Genomic DNA, 17,377 nt, shown 5'->3' with positions numbered 1-17,377 from the left:
GTCATAGATGAGGTTGATGACGATGTCGATGTTGATGTCGATGTGGACGATGACGAGGACAACGATGACGACGACGACGACGACGACGTTGAAGTCGACGATGCCGGCGACGTGACAGTCGTCACTTGCACAGAATTGCCGGCCAGAGAATTCATGCTCGCGGGTGTGTTCAGTCTGGCAATGGGCTGGCGCGACTGGTCTGCAGTTGAGCGCATACGATAAATATATTATTGATGTTGAGAAATCGACAATTTTTTAATAAACAGACGAAAATAGAATAAATGAAAATAACGACTGGACCGGAGAAAGGAGGGGAGGTACATGTATGTATGTGATGGGTTTTATTTTTTATATTATAAAGCTTAGGTCGACTATGTTGGCTATGTTGGTTACGGCTAACAAGATTCTAGGCTGGTAGGATTAAGAGCAGCGGCAAAAGAATGAGTATGTGCTAATAAAAGTGGGTTCGTGCGGAGAAATATAGTGCAGCGGGGTAGTCTACTTTTTCTTGGAAATAAATAAGGGTAGCAAAATGGCGCTGACGGGCTGGGGTTTTTTTATTCCCAGAGAATATGTATAAACTGCGCAATGTAAAATAGCAAACATTACCATTGCCAATAAAGCAAAAGAAAATCATATTCAGCATTATTCTCTCTCTCTGTGTGTGTGTTCGTTGCTACGGCGAACATTCAGGGTAACGCAATAAATGACAGAGAAATAATAGTATTTCCATAGTCGGACTTTACTTTCCAATCCCAGAGCAGTAGCCTTTCCTTATATAAATGCCCAAATTATGTTTGTGTAAATATGTATTTGCGGATATAAGTGCGTGTGGGGAGGGGAGGGGAGCGGCGAAATGAATGAAGAATGTGAGCTCAGCATTGAAAATGATCTCATTCCCCCTCTTCGCGCCCACTCGCCCGCAGATTTTGTTTGCTGCGTGTGCAATCATGTTTAAATCCGGTGATCCTGGCTCTCGGCGGTGTTGTACCCGCGAGCAATTCCGCTGCGGCCCTCAATGGCCAGCATGGGCGGCAGCTCCTCCCGCTCGTCCGCGTCCTCGTCGTGGCCCAGGCCGCGGAATGACCGAGCCATAAGGTGCTCGGCGGCCGCGCTTCCCAGATACTTGGCAATGTCTGTCTTGTTGTTGCGCAGAATCAAGTCGCCCGCCCCAGCCTCAACGCCCCCCGAGGCTGCCGGGTCGTTGTAGCGGCGCCGATGCTTCAGCGCGCCGGTGACCAGCGAGTAATGCGGCGTGTCGCTGTCCTCGCTGCCGCTCCCCGCACAATCCTCCTGGGGCTCGTCCTCCTGCGCCAGCTCCAAGAAGTCGCCGAAATCGGTCACGTAATCGCCCGTCCACTCCCTCGTCCGCGACATGGCCAGCATCATCTCAAACGGTGTCACAATGGGCTTGTCAAAGTCCTTCCCATCAACCAGTGAGTTCTCAGGACAGGCGACCAGGACAAAGGCCTCGATCTCGGCAAAGTTTGCCAGCTTGACCATGCTCATCTTGCCGACCACAAACACGTACAGCTTCTTGTGCGCGCGCTTCACCATTTGCTTCAGCTGCTGCAGCACGGCAATGTAGCGCGTGGCCGCAACCGTGCCGACAACAATGCCGATGACGTCGGCGTCTTTGGCGCGCTGCACGGCAAAGTAGCGGCGGCTGAGATGCCGGTTGGCAGTGGCGGACTCCTCGCGCAGGCAGTGTGTCTGCGCGTTGTAGCTGAAAACGCACTGTGCGCGCGCAGTCAGCATGAGGTTGGTCAGCGTCGCGCCCTCGGAGCCAAGGTACAGGATGGTGTAGTCGCTGAGCGACTTTCCGGCTGCCAGGTCCCATGAGCGCCCGGGCGTAATGCCGGTGGTTTCTAAAGACACGTCGGACGAGCCATCCGCTGAGGTGGCCGCCGGCTGCTCGCATGCGTTGCCGCAGCACGCTGACTGCCGCTGGCATTGGCACAAGCATTAGCATTGGCACCGCTGCCATCGCTGCAGCGCTTGGCCCGCTTGATCCCTGGCGGCGTGTACAGGCGACCAGCGACGCTGATGGAGCTCAGTGCAACATGGCCAAACTGGCCACTCTCCCGCATCCGGGAAGCAACACCGCCTGCGCACCAAGCAAGCGGCACATCAAACACAACCAATATATTCTCCCCTCCAAGGCATCCTCTGTCTTTGCCACGCACCCAGGAACGTCCATCTGCTCTCTGCCAAACACGTACAGCACAGGTACCCGCGACGTCAAACTCAAACAAGTCTTTCCGTAGTGCACAACGAGATCGGCCGAATAATGCTCGGCCGCCACTTCATCCACGCAGCAGCTGCCAAACGAAGTGTCCGCGAGAATGAATACCCGAGTAGTGGGCGGTATCAGTTTTTGCAGCTCTTGCGAGACTATAGTTGAGTCTATCAGTAGTTCGTCTGGGAATTGAAGCGCCACCTGCGTATACTTTCCCGAGATGATCTGCTCGGCTGTGTGCGCTATTTCGTACACTGCGTGGGCTGAGCTGGCGCTGAGTGGTGGTCGGTCGCCGCCTGCGATGTCGCGGCTGATGGCCGAGCTGCCGTCGTTGTCAAGCGCAGACATTGGTGTGAATTCAAAAGTAATGTGATTAGGTTTGTGTATGTGTGGTGCAATTCAGAATAATAAATTAGGGAGAGGCGAGCGAGAAAGGAGGGAAAGAAGGCAGGGGGGATCCGATGATAGTATTCAATGCTTGCCGATCTTGAGCTTGGAAGCAAGCCAAACGACCAAGAAAAAAGCCATCAAGGGCGCCAATTACAATTTGTGATCTAATCGCAGTGGCGGATTAATTTTCTGCTTGCGATTTAAGCTGGGGCCTGAGCGCCTCCCCCCAGGTCATCGATGCACACGCGGGCCAAATGCGGCAAGCAGCGCCGGGCAGCAAAAAGCTTAATACAGCCGCGCAGCTCAGCAGCAAACCCAGGCTCATGCACCAGCCACAGTAAGCGCTTAAACCCAGCAACAAACTCCAAAACGGCCAAGCACAAGCTGCTCGTACTCATCTGGTAATCACAAAACCCCATCTGCAAGGTCTCCAATCTTGCGCCGCAGCCCGAGACTGAAGCCGCTAAGAAGGATTCAGGAGCAGTCGATATATAAGGAATGCTGAGCCTGTGCAGGAGTGGCATATGCTGGAGCAGATCCATGACTGCGCTGAGGTAGATTGTGATATGCAGCTCCAAGCTGCGCAGATCACAGCTCATGCCGGCGAAACCCAAGGGCCAGTGACAGGGCTGCAGCGCGTGGTGCAGGGTGAATGCAACCCGCATTCGATTACACCTGCCATTACCATTGCTTTGCTACTACTGGTATTGCTACTGCTACTGCTACTGCTACTGCTACTACCACTACCACTGCCACTGCCACTGCCACTGCCACTGCCACTGCTACGGACAGCACCCCGCAAAATAACACTGTGCACCAGTCCAGCAACCTGCTTGCATCCGATCTGTGACCTAGGCCCAGTACAAGCTATGTGAACATCAGCGATACGTGGCAGCTCAAAATCAAAGGGAGGTATTTGAGGGCATGCCATGACAGCTCCAAATGCAGCCGGTGCAGCTGGCTTGTCGGGAATACAGCCAAGCAAATGCGCATGTCCAAAGGAAATCCACACAGAGTCAATGACCGCAAGCATATGAACGCCGACCGACAGGATTCCAAGCAAATCGAGCGATCAGCCGAACCGCCTATGTCAGCACCAGTAGCGCCTCCCCCTCCTCCCCCTGTTCTCCTCTGTCGTTGTCATTGCAAGGAATTGCATAGTTAGGCTATGCAGGCTTGAGAATAATATTGGCGCATCGTGTGAATACATAGACATACGTAGCATATCCCATGCTTTGGTTTGAGGAATATCGACGAGCTCGAGAACCCTCAGCGAACTAGCTAAGCGCTGGGCCAAGGGAAGGGCAGCATGGGAATTGCAGCGCACCCGCAGTTCAACTAACTGCGTGACCACTGTTGCCGCTGCTGCTGCTGTGCTGCATATATTGGCGCGGCATAATCCTAGAAATGAATTGTTCAGAAATAGCTCATTCCAGTCGCATCCCGTCAGAAGCAGCAAGTCATTGAATTTGTCTGCTTTAAATTAAATAACTGCAGTAGTTTGAGCCATTCCAATACAGAACGCTGCTGCTGCTGCTGCTGATCACCGATCCAGGATAATAGTAGAAGGGCACAACAAAAAGTGCAATTCTTTACTGACGAGATGAGACCAGGCGAGCTGAGGAGCAGCGCTCGTAGGTCCGTGGGCGAGTTCCACCAGCGAGCTGACGCCGAAATATATAGTGACAATGGCTGTGGGTAGTCGTCAACAATTCAAAATTTGTACGCCATTGGCCTGTATTTGGGTCTTGCTCGCAGATGGCTGATTTGCGCAGGCAGCGGAGTGCCGCACGCCGCCAGTGTCTGTCGACGCTCATCAATGGCACAAACAACTTGCATATTGCTCGGAGCATGGGTCGCTGCCGCTGTCGCAGCCGGCCCCCGGCCGCTGCTGCTGCTGGTGGTGACTGAACTTGATCGGCAAAGAAAAAGCAACAATGTGATGTGTGATGTCGATGTCGATGCCCATGTCGATGCGACGGATGGTAGAGCTGGTGGTTGTGCCAAGATATGTGGAATGAGACCATGAGTAAGCAAATATTAAAACTACGAGTATGTTTTTAAAAAAACAAAGAACAATATTGAGTTGGCTTATTTCTTGGTTAATCTTTAAAGAACAATATGTTTGGTGGTTTGTGAGTATCAAATTGCACCCTTTATTTTAATGCATGTGAGGGGCGTATATATGAAATGAGATATATAAAAAGTGTGTGGGTATTCCAAATGGCACCTCATACCCATTGGTACCAAATATGCTATTGTGCTGCCTGAATTAAAAAAGAAAATGAGGAGAGGGGGGAGAGAGGGAATAAGTGAGCAAAGTGAAATTAAAGAATGAATGCCCAAAAATGGAGAGAGAGAGAGAGAGAGAGAGGAGACGGAGGCTGTCAATTGCAGTTCTCTCAAGCCAGACAGCTAATCGTAGAATTGCATCGGCAATGAAATGCCGATAAAAAATCTCTGTAATCATTTGTTCTTTGCTACTGCTCGAACAGTGTCACTGCCATGAACATGCTTAGCGCAAAAAAAAACTGCATTCTTTGCGAGCGCCAAGACAATGCAACATCTCGTATGGTTAATGTCCAGGAAAGCAAATCAGCTGCAACCTGGGGCACAATCATATACATGCACATGTCCAACAGGTTCATCTTGCAAATGACACAGCCAAGCGTGCTTATACGTAAGAGAGTGAGAGAGAGAAAGAGAGAATATAAAGAGAAAGAAAAAATAATCTAACGGCAGATCAAGAAAGAGAATTGCGCTTCAGGCGGTGGCCTGCTTGCCCGACTCCTCGGACGAGCTGGCACTGCGGCTCAGCGCCTTGGCAGCCGAGGCCGACGCCCGAGCCATCGTCCGCGACGCGCGCGAGATGGCGTCGGTCATGTAGTAGTCGTCGACGGCACGCACAAAGGCGCCGTCCAGCGGACGCACGCCACAGCGCTTCCGCTGTTGCGCATCTGCGCCAAGCCAAGCCGTGCGACAGCAGCCGACGTCGACTCGAGCTCGCCAATGTGGACCAGCGTTGGGCATATGTCGGCCATGCGCGCACGCAGTGCAGAGACGTCGTCGTAGGGCAGCGTCAAGCCGGCGGCCTCAGACAGCGCGCGGACGATCTTCCAGTCTTCGCGTGCGGCACCGGGCGCGCCAACGGCCTGGCGCGTCAGCTGCGCGCGGCCCTCCGTGTTGACAAAGGTCGCGGTCTTCTCGGTGTACGCGGCGCCCGGCAGAACGACGTCGGCCAAGTGCGCGCCGGCATCGCCGTGGTGGCCCTGGTACACAACAAAGGCGTTGGCCGGGATGTCCGCCGGCCGCACCTCGTCGGCGCCAAGAAGGTAGACGAACTCGGGCGCAACGCTGGCCGCTGTGCTGGGCACAAAGCCAATGTCAAGAGCCGCCGTGCGGCCGCCGCGTACTGCAGCACGCTGAGCCCGTTCCACTCGTCCGACACGAGCGCCGGCACGCTCTCGGCCAGCCGCGCAACGGCCGCCAGCACGTCAGCGCTGTTGCCCAGCTCACCGACGGCGCCGCCAACAATGACCAGGGGGCGCTTGGCGCTGCGCAGCGTCTCGGCGAACGGGTGGCTGCCGATGGCCAGCGCCTCGATGGCGGCCGGTGTCTCGCCGACGTGCTCGTAGTCGTACGTCAGGTCGGCGGCGCGGCCAACGAGCGCGAATTGCGCGGTGCCGGCCAGGTAGGGCTTGCGCAGGCGCGCGTTGAGCACGGGTGCCTCGTGGCGCGGGTTCGTGCCGATAAGCAGCACGGCGTCGGCGTCCTCGACGCCAGCGATGCTTGCGTTGAATGCGTAGTTGGCGCGCACGTCGACGCCAAAGCCCGGCGCCACGTGCGAGTTCATCGCGTCGACGCGCAAGTCCTCGCAGCCGGCGGCGTTGAGCAGGTCCTTCAGCGCAACCATCGCCTCAGCGTCGGCCAGGTCGCCAGCAACGGCTCGCACGCGTTCGGGCTGCGTGGCGCGCAGGCGCTCGGCAACCAGGCGCAGCGCGTCGGCCCACGTGGCGGGCTCAAACTTGTCGCCGACGCGCACCAGCGGCGTGGTCAGGCGCTGGCGCTTGAGACCGTCGCAGGCGAAGCGCGCCTTGTCCGAGATCCATTCCTCATTGACCTCGTCGTTGGTGCGCGGAATGACGCGCATGACCTCCTCGCCGCGCGAGTCGACGCGGACGTTGGAGCCCAGCGCGTCGAGCACGTCGATGCTCTCGGTGTTCTTCAGCTCCCACGGCCGCGCGCTGAACGCGTACGGCTTGGACGTCAGTGCGCCGACCGGGCACAGGTCGATGATGTTGCCCGACAGCTCGGAAGTAAGCGGCCTGCTGACGTAGGTGCCAATCTGCATGTCGTTGCCGCGGCCTGAAGTGCCGAGCTCGGCTGTGCCGGCCACCTCATTGATGAAGCGCACGCAGCGGGTGCAGTGGATGCACCTGGTCATCGTCGTGCGCACCAGCGGCCCGATGTCCTTGTCCTCAACGGCGCGTTTGTTCTCCGAGAACCGGCCGCGGTCCATGCCGTACCGCATCGACTGGTCCTGCAGGTCGCACTCGCCACCCTGGTCGCAAATCGGGCAGTCCAGCGGGTGGTTAGCCAGCAAGAACTCCATAACGCCCTCGCGCGCCTGCTTGATCTTGGGTGTGTCGGTCAGCACCCGCATGCCTGGCGCGACCGGCATCGCGCACGACGCAGCCATCTTTGGCGACTTCTCGACCTCGACGAGGCACATGCGGCAGTTACCTGCAACGCCCAGCCGCTCGTGGTAGCAGAACCGGGGGATTGTCACGCCTGCCTTCTCGGCCGCTGGATGATCGCCGAACCTTCCTCGATTTGGACCGCCTTGCCATCGACAAACATTTCAATCTCTTTCCGCATTGTGCTGCTGGAGCTGAATCCGCGTGCCACAACTACATTGTTGACAAATTAGGAAGCATTGGCGTTAGTCGCGAAATCTATCTTTCTCTGTTGGGTCTGTCGTTCGTTGGCTTTTTTAAAATACTTGTTCTGATGTGTGGATTTACAACCGGTCGATTTTGACTCTTACCCTTAGCTGCACCGCCTCTGACAATTGCCCGCTGAGCGACCGCCTTTAGCATCATTTTTGGGATTATTGTCTGATTTGACCAATTTGAATCGAGTAGTAATAAAAATAGACCAAAAGAGCTAAAAAAGAAAAAGAAAAAGAAAAACCCAAGTTTAAGAGTGAAAAAATATTACAAAAAGCAAAGATAAAAAGTTATATTCAAGCACGAGAGGAAAAATTGAATTAGAGTGTGCAACAAACCTCGGGAAAAATACTGAAATCTTTTGCCCGATCAAAATATCGCAACGCAACGCATCGCATCGCATCTTCTGCAGCGCATTTTAGCATTCACCGAATGCTGAACGCCCACATCTTATCTTTTTTTCAAAGGTTGACTGATTGATTTCAAGCTCGTGATTAGATCGGGTGATTGCAGTCACGTGATATGACTTTTACAATCCTGCATATGCTGCGTCACCCGCACTCGAGCGCCTTGGGTGCTCTCATGGTCGCTTGGTGTTTCTAGGCGCTCCTCAACCCTTTTCACAAACTAAATTCAAATTCAAATTCAAATTCAAATTCGTGTTTATTTCCATTTCCAAATAATTCGCTTATATTTCAACTCTCACACGCATACCTCATGAACTCAATACATCCGGCCAACGAGTGGCTGGCCATGCACGACACATTCTACCGCAAACACCGCATCTACCAAATGCAGTGGGCCGAGCTCGACTTGTCAAAATTCCGCGTTGCTGCGTCGTCCTTTGGCGGGCCCATTGCACTGTTTCGCGACGACAGGCAGCTGCTTGAGGCCGGATCTGGCCCGCTGCTGGACTCGGCCATCCGCGTGTACTCGGCCAGCGGTAATCTCATAGGCAAAATCGAGTACGACGGCCTGCACATTGCAGCATTCAGCTGGAACGCGCGCGAGCAGCTGCTGTGCGTGCAGGAGGACGGCAACGTGCGCGTGTTCTCGCTTGACGACTCGCATCAGGCGTCGTTCTCGCTCGGGCCTGAGGCCAAGGAGAAGGGCATCATTGACGTGCGCTTCTGGGATCAGGGTCTGGTTGCGCTGACAGGCGACTACCGCTTTGTCTACGTCAACGACATTGGCGAGCCCAAGCCCAAGATGCTGGCAAACGCGCATATCACGGAGATGCCGCACTCGTGGACCATTGTGCCTCCGCATCTGACGCTGAGCCACCACGTCGAGGTACTGGTGTCGGTCGGCGCAACTATTCTGTCAATAGATGCTGCTGGCGTGCAGGACCAGCTGCTTGACCAGGGCCCCTACGCCTGCATATCGGTCTCGCCTAACGGCCGCCTCGTGTCGCTGTGCTCGGACAGGAACTGCGTGCAGGTCGTGTCAATGGACTTTCAGCGCTCGTTCTCCGAATACCACCACGAGCAGCCGGGTGATGTGCCCGTCGAAATTGCCTGGTGCGGTAGCGACGCCGCCGTGGTTAACTTTAGCTCACAAGTGCTTCTTGTTGGGCCATTTGGTGAGACGTTGTCCTTTCCGCACGACACGCCCGCGCACCTGGTGCAGGAGCCTGACGGAGTGCGCATATTCGGTGCCCTGGAGCACTCGTTCCTGTGCAAGGTTGGTGCCGAGTCCAAAAGTGTCTTCCAGATTGGATCCACCTCGCCGTCAGCGCTGCTCTACGACGCGCTTGAGAGTATGCGCCAGCACTCGTCGAGGGCCGACGAGATTGTACGCAGCATCCGCGACGAGATGCCGGCCGCAGTCGACACTTGTATAGCCGCGGCTGGTGCCGAACCGATTGTCGAGTATCAGCAGTCGCTGCTGCGCGCGGCCTCCCTGGGCAAGTCATTCTTGGCCATGTACAACGGCGACAAGCTGGTCGACATGTGCCGCAGCCTGCGCGTTATAAACTGCCTGGCGTCGTACGATGTCGGAATCCCGGCAACACTGATGCAGTTCCAGAGTCTGCCTTTTGAGGAGTGGGTGCAGCGCCTGCTCAACCGCAACAAGCATCAGCTGGCGCTGCACGTATGTCGGTACATGGAGGAGCCGTCAGACCAGGTGTACATCCACTGGGCGTGCGCCAAGATCCGCGCGTCCTCGACCCTGGATGATGACGCGCTGTACCGCGTGCTGCGCGAGCGGCTCGACCACCTGCAGCCAGCTGGCATCTCTTCGTATGTCGACATTGCCGAGGTTGCCAATACCTGCGGGTACCAGCGGCTGGCCATCAAACTGCTGCAGCACGAGCCGCGCGCCGCCAACCAGGTGCCGCTGCTGATCTCAATGGGCCAGGAGGAGGCTGCCATGGCCGAGGCCATCCGCAGCGGCGACTCGGACCTGGTCTACTTTGTCATCTTCCACTTGTTCAAGGCCATGCCGCTGGCAGACTTTTTCCAGGTCATTGGCCGCACAAAAGTCGCCGGCCAGTTGTTCGAAAAGTACTGCATCGACCAGGACGCGCCCGTTCTCGAGGACTACTACTTTCAGGACGACGCCTTTGCCAAATCAGCGCGCCTCATCCTCATTGAGAACCTTGGCGAGCGGGACGTCGCCAAGTTGGTTGCCAACCTTAAAGTTGCGCTCAAGATGCTGCACAACGACAAGACTGCGGCGCTCGAGACACATGCGATGGACACACAGATCAAGCTGCTCCAGACACAGCACCAGCTTGAGCAAGACACGCCAGGCCATATTTTTGTTGGGCTGCCGCTGAACCAGACCCTGGCACTGTGCTTGACGCTGGGCAACTACTCGCGGGCATCCAAGCTGCGTAACGAATACAAGGTCCCTGAACGCCGCTACTACTGGATCAAGCTGCACGCGCTTGTCGTGCGCAGGGATTGGGCCGAGCTGGCGCGCCTGGCCAACGCCAAAAAGTCGCCCATCGGCTACCGCCCCTTTGTCGACGAGTGCATCCAGGCACTGCAGTACCAGGAAGCCGCCAAGTACATTACGCGGTGCGAGCCGCCGTCCGAACGAGCAACTCTGTATCTCAAGATTGGCTTCTACCACGAGGCCGCACAGGCTGCGGCTGCGTCCAAGGACGTGGACACGCTGAGGCAAGTCCGCTCGGCAGCGAGAGACCCCACGCTGCAACATGACGTCGCGCTGATGATCGACCAGATAACGTCTCGCTCGTAGGGACATTTATATTGTTCATTCGAACAATTTTCTTTATTTAACTTTTGTTGTGTAAATATACCAGGCCGTCGGCGCCTGCACTGGCCACTTGCGCGCGAGAGGACACTGAGCCGACAACTTGTACGCAGCACACGCCCTCGCCGCCCTTGACGCGATGCTGGGCGATCTCGGCAACGCTGGTTTGCGCGCTCCGCCAGTCCCACCACTTGACGACGCCTTCGGACCCGCCGGTAACCAGGGCAGACACGCTGTCGGGCACCAGGTCGACGGCCATTGTGGCTGCCGCCCCAAGCGACGCGTGGCTGCCGCCAATAGGCCGGCCAAAGGCGACGGCAGGCCTGCCGCTGCGCATGTCAAACAGGTGCACCGACCCGTCGACGCAAGCCGCCGCGACAATGTTCTCGGCCGGGCCGGCACGGCACGCAATCTTGGTGATCCTGGGTATCCGCTCGCTGGAATCAGCTATGGTCAGCAAGCTGCTGCCCGAGCTCAGGTCGTGAATTTCAATTTGGCCGTTCGTGTAGCCCACAGCCAACCTGGTGCCGTCCGCCGTGGCAAAGCACGTCGATGTCGGCACGATTATCTCGGATGTCCGCCACCGCGCCACTAGCGACTTGCGCAGCGGCGCGCCAGAGTGCTTCGGGTCGATGCTCCAGACCTTGCATGTGCCGTCTGCCGACACCGACGCCAGCAGCCCAGCGGTCGTCGACAGCGCCAGGTCCCAAACAGCATCTGTATGCCCAATGAACTGGCCTGCAGGAAAGCTGGCCTCGGGGTCCCCGCCCTCGGACTTGTGCAGATCGTCAGGCAGCTGCCACACCTTTATCGAGCTGTCCAGCGAGCCCGAGTACGCAAAACCGTGCGACCCGGCAAACACAACGCTGGTAACAGCTGCCAGGTGTCCGCGGTATATATGGCCCGGCAGCACGTCGTGCGCCTGTCGCCTTCGTGATTTGCGCCGGCTCGAGCGCTCAATATCCCAGAGTATCACCAGCCCGTCGTCTGACCCACTGAGCAGCTGCGGCAGTGGGCCGCCATCGGGACCGTTGCTGCTGTGGTCTGCCCGCACGCTGATCGACCGCACGGTGTCCAGGTGCCCAACAAACGTCTTGTGCATCTGCCAATCGCTTGAATCCACTCGCTTGACTGTGCTGTCACCGATGTCAATCTCATCCACAGTGAGTCTTTGCACCATGGCATTGTGCGTGGCATTGTCGACTACATGCTCCTCTTCGTCGCTGATTTTAATGTTAACCATGCAGTCGACCATCTCGCTCGTGTCATCGTGGGCCCTTCTGGTTTCATTTGAGCCAGTCGCAGCATCGGTTGCAGCCTTGTCCACATTAAAATTATCCGGTTTGAACGGCTGTTCCGATTGTTCTGGCTGTGCAATCAACGGGGACGAAGGCGCCGGTGAATTGTCTGCTCCGACAAGCTGGGTGTCCGCGCCACTATCGCTGTATGCAGAGCTGCTCGCGCCTATTCTCCCGCTGTCTTCTGCTGGTTTTGCTGCTACTGCTGCAATGACAGTCTCTGATTGATCCTGCAGAAGGACTTTCGATGTGCGCCTCCGTTTGCCAGCCACCGTGCTCTCTGCCAGCTGAGGTCTCACATTCCTGCCCAGGGCGACTGCAGCAACAGAAGAGGCGGTGGACACCAGGGCGGGCATCTGCCACAATGGCGCTGGGTTGGTGATCTCACTCTCAATGATACTGCTCGGCACGTTTATGTCCGCCGACCCACCCTGCACTGCAGACTTTGCAAATGTAGCTGCCGACGCTAATACATCTGCTGGAAATGCAGATGATGGCTTCCCCAGCAGAATATCGATTTCGCCCAAGCACCTTCTTAGCAGATCTTTGCTGCGGTCTCTGTTAGTAGCCGAAGCATCAACCAAATCCGACACAGTACCGGCACTGCCGCTGCCGCTGACACCACCGTTAGCACCACCATTATTACTGGCGCTGAGCTCGGATAGGGCCATGGACAACGGCCTTTCATCAGACTTGCGTTTATTTTCAGACAAAATCGACTCTAGAATGTTAAGCTGTCTTTGCGATGCCTGGTACTGGGACGTCAACAAGTCGATGCGCTTTTCGGACGCCCTGAGCTGCACCTTGAGCCGAACTCGCTCGATGTCCCATTCTGCACGCTCCAGTTCGAATCGCCGCCACTCGCTCTTTATCGTCCCCAGGGCTCTGTCGAGTGCTACTGCGCTGTTTGTTGCTTGGCCCAACTACACAAAAAATTTCGTTCATGTTTTTTAATGGCAACACTGAGATTGAACTTGCTTAGTGTATGATTTTTCACTTGTTTGTTTGTTTGGTTAAAACTCTGACAATGAAAAGTATAAGAACGGGGAGATACAATGTACAGAACCCGCGGTTTAAAACACGCGCCATCCTATAATTTTCCAAGTTTGACGCCTTACCAAAGGGTTGTGAGCTTGGTTGCTGGCCATTGCCAATTTGTACAAATGCCCGTCTTAGGAAATGCTGAAATTGCGGTCTTTAGTAAATTACTATTACTATTACGCGTATGTGTATGTGTGTGTGTGTGTGTGTGTGTGTGTGTGTGTATAAACCAAAAGAAAAACAATTATAAAAGAAAAATAGCAAACCCGATTTTATTCGAAAGAGAAAAATGCGACCAGAGTGACAAAAATTATTTCACGCTGCAGTCTGACTAAAAAAAATAATTGAATCGTCACCTGCACCATTTCATTTGTACTTTTTTATTTATTTTCTTGCACGAGCGCACACGCCAATCGTGTGATGGAAATAAGAAATACAACATTTCATCACGTGTATACGAATATTTATGCACTTTAATTCTTTGTTAAGACCAATTTATCTAACAAATAATAAAGAAAACATTTGAATGCCAACATCAGACAATGTCCAGGAAGAACCGATTAACCTGCTTGAGTGTTGCCCGCGACGGATTGGCCTAACGTTTAAGAACGAAAAATGCAAACGAATTAGTTCGTTGGTCAGTTGATACGGGAATTATATAGTCATTTAGTCTAACAAATTTATTGGCAAAAAATTCACTGTTACCTTTGTGCGAGAAGTCGTGATCCACAAAAGTCGAGTTTTAATTGAATCCTTGGTAATGTCTACAACGTGCAATTAGAAAATGTATAAATGTTACCATGTTTAGTTGCGCTGAGATTTGCTATGCTTTTGCTAAATGGCCGTATATCAAGTCTACTCAGAAAACATTTGAGAGCTGCATATACAGCGAACTTGCCTTTTGAAGTGTTCTCGCAATAGTGCCCTACAAAATGTACACATCCACAAATTAAAAGTCAGTATAACACCCCACAAAAGAACAAATTTAGATTCTCATAAAACACACTGTGTCTGCTCTTACCTTTGCCGTCGTAGTATTTGGCCAGAATTGACAAAGTGATGCCTACAGAGCGGTCCACACCCTGGCTGCAGTGCACCAATATGCGCTTTTGCGGATCGCCAACAAAGGACCGCACAAACTCGAGCGCTTGTGGAATCGAGCGGCCGAGCTCCACCTGGCCCCGCTTGCCCTCGGGAATGGACAAAAACAAATACTGCGACTCCAGCGCCCTATCCTTGTTTGGTTCGTACTCGGGAGATCCGCAATTAATGACAGCGTCAAATTGCGACCAGCACTCGGGTGGACGGCCACCAACACGCCCTCCAACTGCAATATTGGTATGCGCGACAAAGTTAAATTTGCCACAGGCACCCAAATCGTCGTCTCCCTCGGACTGCCTCTCCCGAAGAACAATGCTCTGCGCAACATCCAAGCAAGTGTCCTTGTTTTCCAAGAGTTGCCTCCGGTGCTTCCAGAATAGCCGCGCAGTCAGGCCCTGCGCCCACAGCTCATGGTCGTCGGCAGAGCCCTGCACGTACAAGTATGCACTGCGGCCGAAGGACGCCTCCACGCGCTGATCATTGAATAGCACCGCCGATGCGCAGACACAGACGATCGGGATAAAGTTGGCATCGGTGAAATCAGGAGGCATAAATAAGCTGTGATCCTGGGTTATCCAAATCGGACGCAGCGGCTTGGATATACCCTGCAATAAGCCTTGCACATCGATTCCCGACTCAACCAGCGACTTTGCAAATCCCGGAACCAGCTTGTTGATCTGGCTTCTCTCCGAAGGTGACACAATGCTGGGCGGCACATGCACCTCCGTGACACCTGTCTCAGGTTGGAGACCCTCGACCAGTGATCTGGCCATGTTCCAGACGGCGCACCAAATCGGTATTGTCCGCGAAAACGAATCCGGCATGCGCTTGCCCTGCCTTGTCGAGTCAACAATGAGGCATCCCGAGTATTGTCGCAACACATTAAACAGTTGCGTGTTGGCCCTACGCAGACTAAATTTCCAATTGCCGTTGTGCCCGTCCGTGGACTTGAAGTATACTGTCTGCGCGTGAGCCACCGATGGATCAACATACCATAACCCGCACCGCTCGTTGGCTATCACTGGGTATGATGGAAGCAGTTCAGAAACATTGCGCACAAACCCGGCGTCGTCGTCAATTGACCGCAGTCGATTGTACGTGCTGCGTGCCTCGCGCCGCAATTGGTCGCCAATCTTGTGGATTGAGTTGGAATACGTGTCCAATTTGCAATCAGACATTGAGTAAATATTATATATGTTAGCTGGTCGAAGCTCCAAAATAATATATTTTTATTGCATAAATATCAATTTTATACTATTGGACACAAACGCACAAATATATCGTGTTTATGGGCGTATGTTTTGAGCACAAAAGGCGCCCATTCTAACTTGCATTAGTATATTTACTTTTTAAATTTTGTTTGAAAGGATAATGACAGAAATGAGCTTATTTTAAATACGAACTTTTAGAAATATATCTTTTTTCCCCAGCATAATGGGTTCCCTAACTGACGAAAGGACAGTCTGGGTACATTGGCTGACAAAATCAGCAGTGGCTTGTGATTTGTGGAGAGTACTAGTCGTCTAGTGTTAAAGGTGTCGCGTGATTTGAGTGGAGCACTAGTCACCTAGTGTTAAAAATAAATTTGGGTTTTGTTATAGTTTTTATTATCAAAGGAATCAAAAGTAGAACTAGGGCCGGCCCCATCTTATATATGTATCTTGTTGTCTTTGTTGTGTACTTTGCCAATTGTGCACTCCATTGGCGAGAACTGGTTCTTTTGTGAGCAGATCGGTATATCGGCATGTCAATGTCGTGGTCTTCACATATGCGCGCTTGTGCGTGTATGTTATAAAACAGGGAGCATATCTGGGTGTCATTATTGTGTCCCCTAATTTTATCCACCATGGTCCCATCTGTGCCCCATCAATCAGCATGTTGATGGATACTTGTTTCACGATTCACAACCTCGACATCCACTTCCATACCCTTGGACTGCAACAATAATATTTTATCTCTACACGTTTACCGAACGTCTCTCCCGGAATTCAACACTTTTTGCTCTCCTGGATTTTCGAATATGCAACCTCTCCCTTCTGTTGTGCTCTATAAAAACGTGGGTCTAAATCGATATATTCAAGTCTTAAAAATTACTTAAGGAACTACAAAAGGGGGCAGCGCTGTAAACATCATGGTGTTCCTTGATGTCAGCCAGCAATAACAGAAATGTGTATAGTGGCCATGAGGGCGATCTTGATTCTTGAAAAGGGAAGATAGTGGCTTGAAATGTGTGTTGGGCACCACACCTCCAACGACGCTGAGAAACCTGGCTTAATACTTTAAATATGTTGCACTATTTATTTACTATTTGCCGCATAAACGGGGTAAAAAACACGAATATATGCATCCTATGCAATCGAATTCATCGCCATCGTCATCATTATGTGCATTATTTATATTATTGTGTTGGTCAACCATTTTGTTATCATTATTGATTGATTCAATTGTGCTATTGAAGGCTGCCATGAGTAAATAATAGTATTGTTGTAGTTGTTGGTTTGTCAAGCTTAATAGTGATGAGAATGATAAATAATAAAATACAATAAATTGTTAAAGGGTATGTTGCTTTTCCTTTATAGATGTCTGTGCAACAAACAGAAAATTAATTTTGTTCATGCAATTTTATTTTATACTAAAACATACAGGTAAATATTTACAACTCCAAAATACAATGGAATTGGGGAATAAAGTAAGTAGCAGCTCTAGAATCACAGAAAGAAGTATTTCTAAACAAAAAATATTATCTTTAATTCCCATTTAAAATGGAGTAAGTTGGAGTAAGTTGGAGTAAGTTGGAAAGTTGAAAAGGTTTGACTGAAAGCTGAACATATGTTTTATTAAAATAAAAAAGCGCAAATAGAAATATTTTATGATTGAAAAATAGCGCAATAATACAAATGCAGTAAGTAGCAAGAAAGTAAATAAAACCAACAGTTTTTAAGGGTTGCAAACTTATAAATGACAATCCAATGAGAAAGATGAAGCACATTTGGACTTAATGGATTTTCACGTTTACGGTGGCATTTGTCAATGTTTTAAAATATTTATTTAGCAAAATGTATTCTTGAACAAAAAAAGGAAAACTTAAAACTGCAAAAAAAAGTATTTAAAGCCAAAAAATTGTTTACACCACC

General features: G+C 52.4%; 4 protein-coding genes across 4 annotated transcripts; 1 reads left to right on the top strand and 3 right to left on the bottom strand.

Moving 5' to 3' along the window:
- Window positions 1-464: 464 nt before the first annotated feature.
- On the bottom strand, window positions 465-2,687 carry BX661DRAFT_180594 (putative diphthamide synthesis protein-domain-containing protein). Its single transcript, XM_051535508.1, has 2 exons — window positions 2,183-2,687; window positions 465-1,947 (listed from the first exon to the last, which is right to left on the bottom strand). The coding sequence occupies exons 1-2, from the start codon at window positions 2,585-2,587 to the stop codon at window positions 955-957; spliced, it is 1,398 nt and encodes a 465-aa protein (XP_051392912.1). The 5' UTR covers window positions 2,588-2,687; the 3' UTR covers window positions 465-954.
- A 5,608-nt stretch (window positions 2,688-8,295) lies between these two features.
- On the top strand, window positions 8,296-10,788 carry BX661DRAFT_197599 (Vps16, N-terminal region-domain-containing protein; the record flags this gene model as incomplete). The annotated part of the gene is made up of 1 exon (XM_051538151.1): window positions 8,296-10,788. One exon carries the CDS (start codon window positions 8,296-8,298, stop codon window positions 10,786-10,788), a length of 2,493 nt encoding a protein of 830 aa, XP_051392911.1.
- Window positions 10,789-11,291: 503 nt separating this feature from the next.
- BX661DRAFT_170247 (uncharacterized protein) lies at window positions 11,292-13,249 on the bottom strand (the record flags this gene model as incomplete). The annotated part of the gene is given in 3 exon segments (XM_051533598.1): window positions 11,292-11,520; window positions 11,538-13,024; window positions 13,220-13,249. The coding sequence occupies 3 exon segments, from the start codon at window positions 13,247-13,249 to the stop codon at window positions 11,292-11,294; spliced, it is 1,746 nt and encodes a 581-aa protein (XP_051392910.1).
- A 364-nt stretch (window positions 13,250-13,613) lies between these two features.
- BX661DRAFT_180587 (tRNA A64-2'-O-ribosylphosphate transferase) lies at window positions 13,614-15,445 on the bottom strand. The gene is made up of 4 exons (XM_051535507.1): window positions 14,164-15,445; window positions 14,041-14,067; window positions 13,848-13,906; window positions 13,614-13,737 (listed from the first exon to the last, which is right to left on the bottom strand). Exons 1-4 carry the CDS (start codon window positions 15,419-15,421, stop codon window positions 13,678-13,680), a joined length of 1,404 nt encoding a protein of 467 aa, XP_051392909.1. The 5' UTR covers window positions 15,422-15,445; the 3' UTR covers window positions 13,614-13,677.
- Between the last annotated feature and the right edge of the window lie 1,932 nt (window positions 15,446-17,377).

The sequence above is a fragment of the Kickxella alabastrina genome (genome assembly GCF_025024165.1).
Source record: "Kickxella alabastrina strain RSA 675 chromosome Unknown BX661scaffold_7, whole genome shotgun sequence".
Lineage (NCBI taxonomy): Eukaryota > Fungi > Kickxellomycota > Kickxellomycetes > Kickxellales > Kickxellaceae > Kickxella > Kickxella alabastrina.
This window is presented reverse-complemented; position numbering and strand designations above follow the sequence as displayed.

Bases quoted from the DNA above. Each gene is read 5' to 3' on its own strand.
- BX661DRAFT_180594 (XM_051535508.1), bottom strand. From the start codon at position 2,587: ATGTCTGCGCTTGACAACGACGGCAGCTCGGCCATCAGCCGCGACATC. The intron at 1,948-2,182 runs GTGGCAAAGACA...TGCCAATGCCAG, and splicing joins AGATGGACGTTCCTGGGTGC to CGGCAGTCAGCGTGCTGCGG.
- BX661DRAFT_180587 (XM_051535507.1), bottom strand. From the start codon at position 15,421: ATGTCTGATTGCAAATTGGACACGTATTCCAACTCAATCCACAAGATT. The intron at 14,068-14,163 runs GTAAGAGCAGAC...TACATTTTGTAG, and splicing joins CAAATACTACGACGGCAAAG to GGCACTATTGCGAGAACACT. The intron at 13,738-13,847 runs GTAACAGTGAAT...CTTAAACGTTAG, and splicing joins TCACGACTTCTCGCACAAAG to GCCAATCCGTCGCGGGCAAC.